General features: G+C 34.5%; 1 protein-coding gene across 1 annotated transcript; it reads right to left on the minus strand.

The window, feature by feature from the left end:
* Positions 1-564: 564 nt before the first annotated feature.
* Positions 565-13175, minus strand: LOC121320921 (NEDD4 family-interacting protein 2-like). The gene is made up of 8 exons (XM_041259700.1): positions 12883-13175; positions 8528-8684; positions 7371-7498; positions 6413-6500; positions 5410-5534; positions 4040-4106; positions 1949-2054; positions 565-1313 (listed from the first exon to the last, which is right to left on the minus strand). The coding sequence occupies exons 1-7, from the start codon at positions 12913-12915 to the stop codon at positions 1951-1953; spliced, it is 702 nt and encodes a 233-aa protein (XP_041115634.1). The 5' UTR covers positions 12916-13175; the 3' UTR covers positions 565-1313; positions 1949-1950.
* Between the last annotated feature and the right edge of the window lie 1048 nt (positions 13176-14223).

Raw genomic sequence — 14223 nt, forward strand, 5'->3', positions numbered from 1 at the left:
TTGGTAAGACAAAACTCATCTTTGACGAGAAAAAACAAACACAAGAAAACAGAAGGAGTCTGTCAAAAGAGATAGCTTAAGTTTTTATTAAATAGCTTAATTTAAAATTATTAATTCTGTCGGTTTACCACATTGTATGTAACAGAAATATAATACATTACCTGCCTGCAAATGTCACAAAATGCCTTCCAGCATACATATTCGTTTACATATATATATATATATATATATATATATATATATATATATATATATATATATACATATACATACATACATACATACATACATATACACACACACACATTTATTGTTCAAATTAAAAGGTAAAATCAAAAACAAGTTAGCCATGTAGACTACTTTGATGGCTGCTAACTAATAAGGTTTTTCTTAAGATATTTTTTTTCTTTCATTCCCAACTACCGAAGATATTTTTATTCCAAAAAAAATTCTATAAAAAAAGAAAAGTAAGGGGGGTGGTGCTAATATGTTAATTAAAAACAAACAATCCTTCATATTTTAAGAAATCAAAATTTGCATTATTATTGTTACCAAAAAAAAAAAAAAAAAAAAAAAAAAAAAAAAACATAGCAGGAAGAAACAAAATAATACGGCAAATGTCCAAAAGGCAATTATCCTGGGCTACAGTTCATACAAGTTCCAGTTTAAATCTCATCCGGGTAATCTGAGCCCCAACTAAATGCATAAAATCAACATGCAACTGCTGTAACATAGCCTAGCGAAACAAGAAAAGAAAACTCCATAGTGCATATTTAATATTTGCCAGCAAAAGCTTAATGAAATATATACAATTTAAGCTACAACTTAATAAAACCCTCCTTATTAATGTGTTATATTTGTTGGAAATATCTGTAACGCGGATTTTAGATGTTCGATTTTCAGTTACTTAAAAAAGTTATTCCAAAAGGGATACCAAGTAAGTGATCAGTTAATAGAAAAAGGTCTGTTTCTGACATCCAGTTTTGGGAACAACATTTTATTTGCATAGGGTTCTTTATTTGCATACGGTTGGCTCAATTTTAGATTGGATTGAAGAAGTACATTTGATAATTACAGACTTTACCGTAGTAAATACAATACGATAAATCTAAGCAAGACCATTTCCGACTGCAATTTAAAAGTAAACATAACTTAATCTGACAACTTGTTTTACTAAATCTGTAAGAAAATCTTTATTTGGATATTTTCTTTGCTCATTTATTTAATTCCAGTGCCTTTGTATCCAGTTAACTTGGTAGGTTGCAAATTGTCTAGGAATTTCACATCACAAAGGAATGTTTAGTTACCACCATCTGAAGAAAACAAACAAACATGGAAGCAAATTTCAATGTAAAACCACAGCTACAATTACAAAGAACAAAAACACATTTTAGAAAAAAAAAACAATAAACAAAATACTGAAATGTTTTGATACTAAATTCTGGTAACATAATATTATTGTAATTTAATAAAGGTTACATTTTTACTTGCAGACTACACATTTGAAAATATATTACAGAACTTCAATATACAAAAAATGTATATATTTGCATGTTTTACTGAGTTTTAACTGTGTTTACTCCTGTATTGTGCTTGATAAATATGTAACTATAGTGCTCAATTTGGACTGCTATAGCAAATCAAGAACTTAATTTGGACTGATTGCAAAGCAAATCCTTTTTGACTCAGGCGCTTGATGCAAACAGTGATGCAAAGTAAAAAAAAAAAAAAAAATACTACATGTTAGTTCAATCTTATTCGGAAGACTTGGGGGGGGGGGGGGGGGGGGGGGGATTCTTCAAAACAAAATACGATTCTTTTCAAATACGTTTACCGAAAGAGTTATTTTAGTATTATTGAAGACATTATTAAGTGTTTCAAAATTCAACAAATCCCATCAAAGAACACTGGGCAAAAATAAAAGTGCAATACAGATACTGACTCTTACCTTTAGTACATGAAGAAAAAACGTGTTCTATGAGAAGCTGCCATACTCTCGGACATGTTACGAACTTTCAGATAGTTCACAAATCCTCTGATGAACAAGAGGAGGCCTGAAAGTGAAATTTTAAGTTTCGTTTTATTGTTGCATTAATACGTGTCCTTCTACATTAACAATATACCCCACCTCATAATGTCTTGTCATCTATGGATTCAAACCGTGTAATAATAAGAATTCTTCCAAACAGTAACACTATCATCTGTACTGGTGACTTTTCACACCACTAAATATGGCAGCTAAAATTAGTTTCAAAACAAAAACTCCTAGACATACTTTTACAAACGTCAATTACGACAACAGTGGTGAAACTATATCTAATGCAGTGGACCATGATAGGTACTATATTTTTCAAACTTTCCAAGAAAGAAAAATTATGTAAAATAAGTGTCACTGCCATCTAGTGGATACAACCTAGAATGTTTAAAACAACCTGTAATATACTACAGTAAGAATACTCTTTGTGCCATTACAAAATGAAAATATTTATTTTATTATGGATTAAAAATTAGAAACACCAGGAGGTTGAAAATCAGAATCACATAGGAGGCCTATTTTACACTTTTTTTTTTTTTTTTTTTAAATCCAGACTGAGTGATTTAAGCATTCTTATGCAAATTCTAATATTACCAGGCAAACTTTTACTTGTTTGCCTAGTTATATGCTCTCTCCATAAAGTTATGAACCTTTGAAAACAATCGTAATTATCTACCGTAATTACCTTACCTATCGTAATTACAAAGTCTTTAAACTTTGTATTACTCAGTATACAATATGTACTGTTTGTGACCCTGAGCAAGTAACTTAACCAACTTGTGCTCAGTCCATCAGATGAGACATAAAACCGAGGTGCTATTGTAAATGACTCTGTAACAGCAGTTGTGATGCATAGTGAGTCTTTGTGTGTAAGGTAATATAAATAATAATAATAATAATATACAACTTTCCATAACAAACACAGTAAACAGTTAAACTATAGAGCTTTATATGACAGTGGTTTTCCCCAGTAGCAATGACGCAGATACTGTTAAGAAATGATCTGCCTAAAGTCTTTGGGGTTTGCGTTTTTAAAGCCAGTGGTATGCAGATGATGAACAGAGACTGTCTGAAGTATTGAGAGTTCCTGCTCACTGGGCTGCAGAACAGCTGTGAGACCCAGTGGAACACTGTAGCATACATTGACAGTGATGGAAGATACCACACTGCTTTTAATGAATAAGGAAGGAATAGTAAGCAGATTATGCCCTAAAGAAAAAAAAAAATTATATATATATATCTATCTATCTATCTATCTATCTATCTATCTATCTATCTATCTATCTATCTATCTATATATATATATATATAGATAGATAGACAGATATAGATAGATTTGCAATGGCTTTTAATGACTGAAAAGAACAAGCGAAAGGAGAAGTAAGCTACATCAAGATGTTTTACAATAACCATGAAAAAATAGTTTTTTTTTTTTCCCAGTTCTAAGTTTGCAGCATGTTATTGTAAAAAAAAAAAAACAGCTAATGTTACAGATCTAGCAAGACATATTTAAGATTCTCGATCAATGGCCGTCAGACAACAGTATTTTAAGGGTTTGGGGGAGGAGTCTAAGGCTTTTTTTTTTTTTTTTTTTTTTTCATTTTAAAAATGCTGCTTACTGCAAATGTATTGAATCCAGCTGACAGCACACAAAGTTATTTTGAAGCATAAGGCAGATGGGTTGAATTACTTTTGGAAGACAACCAAGCTAAAACTGAAATATTCAGGTTATAAACCAGGTAAATCACTAAAGGGCAGTCGGGGACACATTTATGGGGGGGGGGCTTAGTCAAGTCAAGCATTATGCACATAAAGTTGGCGACACAAAAGTATCAGAATATCAGAAGTTTATAAGGGTTTATAATGGTTTAACAGTAGTAAGAAATAAACAGGGATTTTACGGATTTAAAAAGTATGCAGGGTTTTAAGTGAACAAGTTGCAATGAACACACCACCAAATTCATTATTGCTCTTATTCAATAGCAAAAAAAACTTCAAACCTACCAAGGACAAGGAATATCCACCACAGCCAGTACTGACCATTGAAGTATCCAGTAAAATAGTCAGAAAACTGAAAGAAAGGAACAGAGTCAGTTTCATACATTCTTAAAACATTTAGATTTCAGTTGTACAACTGTATAAACCAAGTAAACACAGAAATAAAATAAATAAATAAATAAACACAAAGTTTCGTTATAGATTTGACTGGAGAGATGTAAAAGTTAAAATATCCAATTCACATCTACACCATTTAAAGGGATAAGTTGCAAATTACTTTTAAAATTAATTTCACAGAGTGGGGCCTAAATAGTATTTGGAACCGTGATAAGCAACACTGGCAGGGCTTGTTAATTGCTGTAAACTATTTATTATATATATATATATATATATATATAATATATATTATATATATATATATATATATATATATATATATATAAAATAATATTAGAATTAAAACATTTACTTTGTTCAAGTAACAGCAAATTTATTGATGGATGACAGTCTTGTAATTTTAGTAAGAAAATGTACTTCTGGTTGAATGAGATAGAGATTGCTTTTAGTATTGGAAGATATGCTGAAATGCTGCTACTGTAAACACTTTCTTTTTTTGTGGGTTATAAATTGTGTTCAAGTCGATTATATATCTGTATCATTTCTCTGAACTTCACAGACTTGCCTATCAAAGAAACCTCTGACCCAGGAATATAGCACCCTGCTGTTTCTAAAATGAACACCACAATCACAGGAGTTTAATCTCATCACACTGGGATGTTCCACTGACCTCTCAAAAGAAGAGCTCCTGACCTTGACAGAACCCCCCCCCCCCCTTAAGTTTAATCACTTCCAAAAGACACCAAAGTCATAAAGGCCTCAAACTAATTAAAGTCTTTTCTGTTCACAATGTAGTCTAATATTCTGCTTCCCAGCAGCATGCTGAAAACATTTAATTAACCTTAGCATTTCAGCTTTTCCTGCAAAATGCCATGGCGAAGTAGCTACAGCTCAACGAAGGGCACAAAGACAGGTATCTTTTGGATTTTTACACAAGACTGCATGCTTCAGAGATGAAAAGGGTCAGCAGATATACTGCTGGGTCGGGTTCAGTTTACTGCTAAGGACAGTTTGTATTAATTTATTAAAAATAAAACAAATATATTTATGTATTGATTTCAGAATGTATGTGGCTTATTGGAAGCCATCTAAAGTTTCACAAAGTTGTGTGTTTTACATAAGTATTTAAACACTGACTATAAAGTAAAATTAACTAGATGCTGCATATCTACCCTTCTCAGAGGATAGATTAAAGCAACACAAACATGTAATAGGTTCAAAGGGAGGTAGAACCGCATAAATTTGGCTTTTAAACATACCCTCACAATGAGGATCCATTTAATCAGGGAAAGTCCAAATCCACAGATAGCACCATAGCGTCCTGCAATGGTATTAGTCAAGCAGAAGGACAGGCAAAAGCCAATCCAGTTGAAAAGAAATGCCACTGTGTTGAAAATAGAAACACTGGAAAGTTAAATGCCCATCTGTTCAAATAGGAATTTTGGTTTATTTGCACTAAATGTATTAGTCCACTGTTGCCTGCGATTGACTAAATTGAAGATTTCTTACAGAGCACATACTAGTGCTTGCATGTTTCCATACCTTCCGTATGGTTCAAGTTTGAAAAAGACTATTGTGTTGTACAATACTTAATTCTGCAACCAATGGAACTTCACATTAAGACTACCCCTGCTGTAATAACTCTTTTCCATATAAATAAATATATGCTGAACTACTACTAGATAAAGTGTTGCTTTAAAAGTTTAGAATTAAATGATAGCACCATGTTTGTGGTATCCTTGATTTTTAAGCAGTCAAAGTGTGTCCAAATGTTTAACCACTAGGGGGACTTAAGAAACCTTCACTTTATAAATCCAACCACAAGATGGCGAACACCTATTATACAATCATACTGCACATATCCAAGAGTAGACCTTCAACTAGCAGTCACCTTTACCTTGATTTTAGGGCAGTTTACAATTAGTAAGAGCCTGTGAAGAAAATATCACAGTTTTCTATAAAATGTTTATCAGTGCAATTAATAGAAAAAACACCAACTGGAGAAAAGCTAAAATGAATTATATATATGTGTGTATGTGTTAATTTAGAATCATATATATATATATTTCTAAATTAACAGAGATTAAATGTCATTTATAAAAAAATAAAGAAATAAAACAATGCCAGAGCAAAAGGCTCCCAAAGCAACAAAATGGGCTAAAACTGGACTGGACTGCTTTCTGAAACAATACATGTGCACTGAAGTGAGAATATAGGAGGATTGTGGAGTATTGTAGCTATAACTAAACACTGATAACTCACTGAAAAAAGCCAGCATGAATACACCATCATTGCCAACTCTCAGTTGATCTGCATCACTGAAGTCATCTCTTGGCGGATAGTCGTCTTCCTGTGTTGGACAATATATGGTTTAAAGTTAGAGAATATTTCAAGGGTATACTTCCAGCACATCATACCCTATTACGATGCATGTTTTAATTTAACAAAGAACAAATAATATAAATCCACAAACTTAAGGACAGGGGTGAAAATAAGAATCCTATTGCACAGCAGTTGAACCCATTCCAGGTTTTAATACAAGCTTGATTAGCCACAGTGTACAGGTAACAAGCTCAGGTGCGTCTTGTTAAATTCATAGTAAAACCAGGAATCAAACTGCTATGCAATGGGAGTTTCATTTCCATCCCTGACAGAGCATATATACTGAAGACTAAACTATATATGAGATTCAGAAAGTATATATAAAAACAATACGGAAGTTGAATAGAAGGACAACCTTAATATTTTGCTTATTATTTTATAGTTTTAATTTGTATAATTTTAGCATGCTATGTGACCACATACATATATGTCAAACTAAGGAATTTTAAATTGTATTCAATGTACATTTGAGACCAATAATGTAAAATCATAGGACAATGTAAATTTGCTCTGTCCAATCTTTATACACAAGACCAATTATTTTGAAAAGGCAAATGATGGGAACTGAGGGTCAAGGCAACCCTAATCCTATAAATAAATACATAAATAAATAAATATGTGGATACCTATTGCAAGTTATCACTATAGCAAATCATTAGAACCCTTTTTGCATACTACACTACTCATAAGAATTTGAAATTTGCAACAACTAAAAAGAAAGATTACTTGGGGTGAAACCATAATTACCTATGGAAGGAAATCAAACAAATAAGGGCCAGCATTCATAATTACTCTACTGAAAACTTTTAAAGGGATGAAATGAATAAGGACTTCTTACTCTTGGAGCTGCATCTGCTGCAGCAGCCGCCATCGCTGCAGCTTTAGCGTTTTCTGCTTCATCATACGTGGGCAATGTGGTAGCAACACTGTATGGAGGTGGCACAGGGTAATTTTGAAAATCTCCTTCTGTGAAAACAAGAATGGCACCTTAGAATTTCCACTCCTCAAACACAGAATTAATCCTGACCCATATTTCTGTGAGTAATTTAACCTTTAAGGACACAGCCCACGTATCCTGTTATAACAGCACAGTTCCATTAGAACCCACTGGAACCACCATAGTAACATTTTGTCTAGTACAGAAAGCACAGAAAATGACTGGACAATTCCTTGATTCACTTTGACCATGCACAATTGTTTTTTCATTTTCCAAATATATTTAAAGGGGGGGGGGGGGGGGGGCCTATAAAATAACTAATAACTCTGTTTTTAATTTATTTTGCACACATAACCTATTGTCTATATTGCATTAGCTTTAAAGAGGGCATGTTTTTCTGGCAAAATTATTATTCACAAGCTGTACGTGTTTTTGATGTTGCAGATTCAGTGCATGTACAAAAGCACTTCTCCATCCCAATAAATATCTAAAATCTCCAAATAACACTCAAATAATAATCTCCAGATCCCCTCACACTTAGCTGCTCTCACCAAACTTTACCATTTACTGTACACCCGCACACTCCTTAACCCCACCTCACAATAATCCAAAGAATAACTAGTACTGAAATAATTAATAGTGCAAATAATTTCTATTTGCAATCTGGTTACGTGGTCTCCATTATACAGATCAATCACCTCCCCACCACTGATATCCCATATAATTTGATAATAAATACATTATTGCAAGAATTAAAATTACACATTAGGAGAAGTTGCATGGTTAAATAAACATTAAAACACTATATGTTCACTTTCCGAGTGAAAGTCAGGGCCAGAGATGCATTTAATGACACTTCCGGTTTTAGCCCTGCCCACCTTTGGTAATGTTATGTGAGTAAATCTGAGTATGAGTATGGATCACTTGATCTTGAAAGTTTAAAAAAAAGTAAACACTAAAAAAATACACACTGAAAAAGGGAACAAATAGGCACTGTAAAACAGAAGCCCCAAGTATATTGTGTGTGTGAATAGGAATGTTTTTTATTCATGGTTTACCTGGAGCTGCAGTTGCTCCTGCTGCAACACTGCTGTATGGAGGTGGAGGAGCATCTGATTGCAGTGGCTCTGCAGTCTGTGAAGGGGGCGCAGTCTGTCCAGAAACAGAGGGCTCCTCACTCACAGAGGGCTCGGAGACCTCATCCTCATTATTTAACTAAATTGATGGAAAATAAATAAATAAATGAGAGTGAGATAGAGAGAGAGAGAGAGAGGAGGAGATAAAGTTCCACTCCTACAGTCAAAAGTATAAACACCACATCTTCAATAAACTTCTTCAGTACAGTAGTCTCCGGCTAAGAGAACACCCCTCGGTGCTCTTATAGCCAAAGCATTCTCCAAGACAGAGTTAGCCACCAGACACAATATGAATCAATAAAGACACATGTATAACTTGTCATGACGCAGGTGCATCAACATATGAAATGAACTGAATAAGTAAAAGAAAAGCAAAGGTAAGTGCATGTTAATAAACTATAATAATAATAAAATGACAGACAAACTAACATTAATAAAACTAAGAAAAACAACATGGTCAAAAAGCTTAATTGCTATGCACTATGAATATAGTTGGCAGGTGTGTTGCAGTCTATCACAATGGCAGAAACAAAAAATAATGGGAGTTAGGGTTAACTTAACATTAATAAACAAACTGTCAAACTAAATTAAGACAGCGCCCCTACACAGGTTACAAGACATGCACAATATTTACGCAATGGTGAAACAACTCACCAGAATTGGAAACACCAAATTGCACTGTGACTTGTGTCTGATTCAGATTTTTTTCAAGATTTGCCAAGTGTGCTTTTAGAGACACCTGCGAGCAGGGCGTTACAATAATCCGTGAGAAACAAAAGCATGAACCAGTTTTTTTTAGCTACAGATGCAGAGAGCACAGATCACAGCCTAGCAATGTTTCTAAGGTGGAAAAATGCTATAAACAAAGTTGTTTGTTAGTTTTATACTGTACTATTAAAATAGCCTTTGCAGTATATTTCAAAATATCCTGCTGTCAATTGCGTAGCACTATAACTGTAACTAACGGGCAGTGTTGTCCCCGGATGGCGAGAAAGGTTAAAAGCTCAAAAACCACAGCTGCTCGATTGGAGTGCGCGGGGTCGCCAGTTCACGCCCAGTCTCCGTCCTATTGCATAACAACAAACTGAGTTAATTTAAGGAATCAATTATTTTAATAGACTTTCTCTCTACCAGAACATACAATAGGTACGGAGTTTGGCTACAGTATCCTCCCAAGTGCCATACTGCTTTGCAGTGCTGTCCCCATAGCGCCTCCGTTTATATGAGACCAATTGCAATTCCAAGGATTTTGAAGGAATTGGAATTGAATCAAAGGGAACGGGAATTGGAATTGCTTTTAAAAAATAATCGGATTTGAGAAAATAAAAAAAACAAAAAAAATGAATTGACCCCAAACCCTGTATGAGACCATGCGCACTGAAAGATGCAGCGGTAAACAAGCACCAGGAAAGTTAGCTTTTGATTGGAATTACGCTTTTACTATATTAATCATCAGTGCCTGTTGTGGGCAGACTCAACAATTTGATTATAAAACATCCAAACAAGCAGCGACGTGATGCTGCAGAGCATCAGCGTTTAAGGCAGATGCACCACAAAGCTACTGTGCTGCTGGAGGAAACACTACAGTCTCCTTTCTAAATTTAAATATTAAATTCATACCCAACAGGGACAAAACAAAACTGCCTTCTTGATGGAGACAGCAACGTTTTTTTTTCTCCCCCTCTACATTACAAAGGGTTGCTGAGATGCCATCTTCCACTAACCCAAAATGCAGTGTGTTTCAACCACAATCAGAGTAAACAAACCTGGTTTCATAACTGCAGCCTGGACGCTCTGCTGTAACCCTGCTGGCCAGGTTTCGAGTAACCATATTTTGAGCTTGGTTCTAGAGCACGGCTGTGCTAATATGGTCAGGGCTTAAGGATAACTTATTCTGCAGTAGTCTTATTTTAATCCACATTTGCATTCATCATAAAACCTTGTTGCACATTATAAACATGTCCTATTGATCCTTGTTGCAAATAAATTAGAAATGTATTTCTAGGCATACAAATAAACAAGCAAGAAAAAAACTAACACAATACAATATGGACAGAATGAATTAAATGACTATCCACCCAATATACATTATGTACACTTGCCTAAGTGCACTGTGCTTAGGCTAAGTACTGGAAAATTATACATTATCTTGAATCCTGACCAGTATCAGTAGCCCAGTAGCTTCGACTTGATCCCCACGGTGCAACAATCAAATCTAGCTCTCAGATTTTTTTTTTCTTTTTAAAAGTATTATTCACACAATATAGTAATGACAGTCTTTGTTTACACATTGCAGATGTGCAGGGTGAGAATTATATTGTCAGGCGAATGTTGTTCTATGACCTCTACTTTTGTATGAAGATTACAGACAAGAAATCCCACATGCTGGCAGATAGCTTTCTCATCCTACAGTCTGTACACTGCATTTTACTTTTTTCTTTCTTTAACTTTTAATTATGTTTTTTTTATAGTCTTGCTTCGTTCAAGCTGTCCGAAATCAAAAGTGTTGAATTAAAGCTGAATCTTGCCGATGAGAGAGAGAGAACCAGAACCAGGGTTGGACACCAAAGAGTCAGTAAGCAAGTCAAAACTGCCGACAGCCAGGGTAGGAGCGGGAATTTGTTTATTGTTGAACAGAGAAGATTAGTTTAGAGATTGTAGATCCTACCAAAGTTTTTGTACACTGTGTTTGTATGTACTCTGTGCACTACTGGTAGTGTCACTTGAGCTGTTCAGTGTTGATATGTAAATAAATCCTGTTTACCTGTGAGGCGTATCAGCTCCAACCGCCGTCTCGATCTCCTTGCCTGTCACTCAGCAGCGAATGCATGCACCCCCACTGCAGGCGGCTACCCTGTCAAGCATTAATACCCTGTATCTTTCTAAACAGGGGATTTAGGGGAGCTCCCTAATAAAAGCTGAATCTCAAAACAATAACTGAGTGAATATAGTCATTGTTACATCTGTGTATAATGGCATTTAAAACGGGATTAATTTAACTCTTTTTACATATCTACCCTTACTCTGGTCCCACCGCATACATGACTATTGTATATGTAGCTTGACTGATGAAAAGTTAGGGAAGGGGGTCCAAACACACACACATTTGAACTGCTTTATAACTCTTGGTTAGGCTGAGAACAGTATATGTTAAGATTTTGCCTTGAAAATCCCTGAGCACTAAGTTTGGTGAAAATCAGAGATGGTGGGGTGTTAAATCCAATATTTTGTGATTTTATTTATTTATTTATTTGGAGGGGGGATTTGATATGGAACAGCCCCATTTTATTTTTCTCCAATAGTTTGTTCCTTTTTTCTTCATTGTCCTTCTCAAGTTAAAATTAAAGAAAGTGTAGGTCTCTGGCTCAGTGTCTCAACATAAAACAGACAGGACTGATTCCAGACATTTACTTCAATCAAATACCACAATTTCTGTGAGAATAATACTGTGCAGTCTACAGAAGTATGAGATTTGCCTATAGAACATTGGTTCACTTAGGATAACTTAGTGTTATTTAAAAGGGAAAACGTTCTCATTTTTATTTTATTTATTTTTTACAATGGTGTTCATATATTTGACATTGTTATTATTTTACCTCCATAAGAAAGTGATTTGTGGTCTACAATCAAGGACGCATAAGCACTCAGTTAATTGAACAAACACTGAGAAAGTTAGCGGTGGTGATGAGGATGATCAGCAAAACTACCAGTGACAATTATTTTAAATGTAATTAAAATGTAAATACACTAACCCTAGAACTCCAATCATCAATTTCAGATGTGCGATTTCCTTCAATTACTGGCAACTACCCAGACTCGCCTAACAAGACATAACACCACGGCAAGTGAATCATGTGCAATGGCAGTTTAAGGGGAAACTACACAGTAAACATATAGTCAAGCAGAGTAAAAATAACACATTTCACATTTCTGGCAGAAAATGCATTCCGGTACGGACATGCACCCACGAAAGAGTTTGAAAAATCACAATATAATAAATGCACTGATGATACACTGATACAAACAACCAACCAATGTAGATGTGTTTAGTATATTAAACATCTTGTTTGGTATATTAATCCACATCCACAGATTATTTTTAAGTAAATAAATAAATAAATAAATAAATAAATAAAACGAACTATGATAGCATGTGACTTTCCGAATTTAATATACTTGTCAGTAACAACTTTCATTAATAGCTTTGGTCTGGAATACGATACGGTATACACAACACACAAAAACATCTGCTGTACTGCCCTCGTAGATTTGCTTACCACTTGGTATCTGCTCACTGCCTGCTGTTCCATCTTGTCGATTTCCCTGACACAACAAAAATAAACTGGAAGCGATCTGGCACCTCCCTCACTATCCACACACAAATATATGTGTTCCCCTTTACTATTATTATTAATATTATTCTTTCATATCTTCATTAAAGTAAATATATTTCATAGACCCTACTTATATTCTACAGTGGAAAAAAAATAAATAATCACAAACATCCGGAGACGACGAAGAAAAACTTCAGATGAAAAACAATAGCTCTTGTGACGCATTTACGTGTAGGCTTGTTACGCACAACCAGGAAGTGTATCAACTCTTACCGGGGCAGAATTATGAATTTGTGTGTCTGAAAGGATCGCATTATTATCTTGAAAAAGCATAGTGGTTTATATATATATATATATATATATATATATATCGGTTGGTTCGTTGGCTATAGAATGTTCCTTCTAGATGATTAGTACTTTAGAAAATTAAAGAAAATGTTTATTTGCGTCAGGTCAGGTGATTCAGGAGTTACAAGTTACCACAGGTGGCTATGTTGTGCACACTGCCATACGACAGAGGGCGTAACAGTTTATTTGTGAAACTATGTGTAAACACCAAATAACTAAAATAACTATATTAAGAATGGCTAATCTTTTCAAACCACAGAGACATATCGTAGTTACTACTACTAATTTAAATAAAACAACATAGAGAAATAACTGTTAAGTATAATATTTTAAGTTTGACAGAAGTTGGATGCAGGTTTAGGAGTTATTGGATAGTTTTGCATTGTTCACATATACCTCGCGAGTCTACTCCCAGAAGGAATGCATTCATTTAACACATTTGTATAATTACAGGAGTGAGTAACAATTTAACAGTTGATAAGCATTTTCAGTGTTTCATATGGCAATTTGAAAATGCAAACCAAAAGGGTTAAACTAAATATGTCTGTACCCACTATGCAGACAGTAACATAGTTTCATATGTTCTGCATTATCATGACAATAATACATTTCACATGCCACGATGCATTTTACAGCAATGGGGAAATCATGCCACTTTGTGTCAACCATAGATCCTTAATTACCCAGTTTATAGAATCAAGTGCTTGGTGGAGTCCAGGTGGTTATTCTCGGACATTTTACAAAGTTCTAAAAATACATCTTTGGTTTAGCCCGGCAGGTTACAGGCCGATCAAATCAGCCCAATAGTCACAAATTACTATTTTCTATTTATTGCTACAATTGCAACATTTTTAATGTTGGCACGTATGTTATCTTTAATTGCACATTTGTATTCTTAAAGGCAGTATATCCAGCATTATGATGTTCCTTACTGTG

This window comes from Polyodon spathula, chromosome 9 (assembly GCF_017654505.1).
Source record: "Polyodon spathula isolate WHYD16114869_AA chromosome 9, ASM1765450v1, whole genome shotgun sequence".
NCBI classification, from domain to species: Eukaryota; Metazoa; Chordata; class Actinopteri; order Acipenseriformes; family Polyodontidae; genus Polyodon; species Polyodon spathula.

Excerpts from the sequence above, each read along its gene's own strand:
- LOC121320921 (XM_041259700.1), bottom strand. The coding sequence starts at position 12,915 with ATGGAACAGCAGGCAGTGAGCAGATACCAAGTG. Across the intron at positions 8,685-12,882 it reads CAGTGAGCAGATACCAAGTG|TTAAATAATGAGGATGAGGT; the intron begins GTAAGCAAATCT and ends CCATCAATTTAG. Across the intron at positions 5,535-6,412 it reads ATTCATGCTGGCTTTTTTCA|TGGCATTTCTTTTCAACTGG; the intron begins GTGAGTTATCAG and ends TTTTCAACACAG.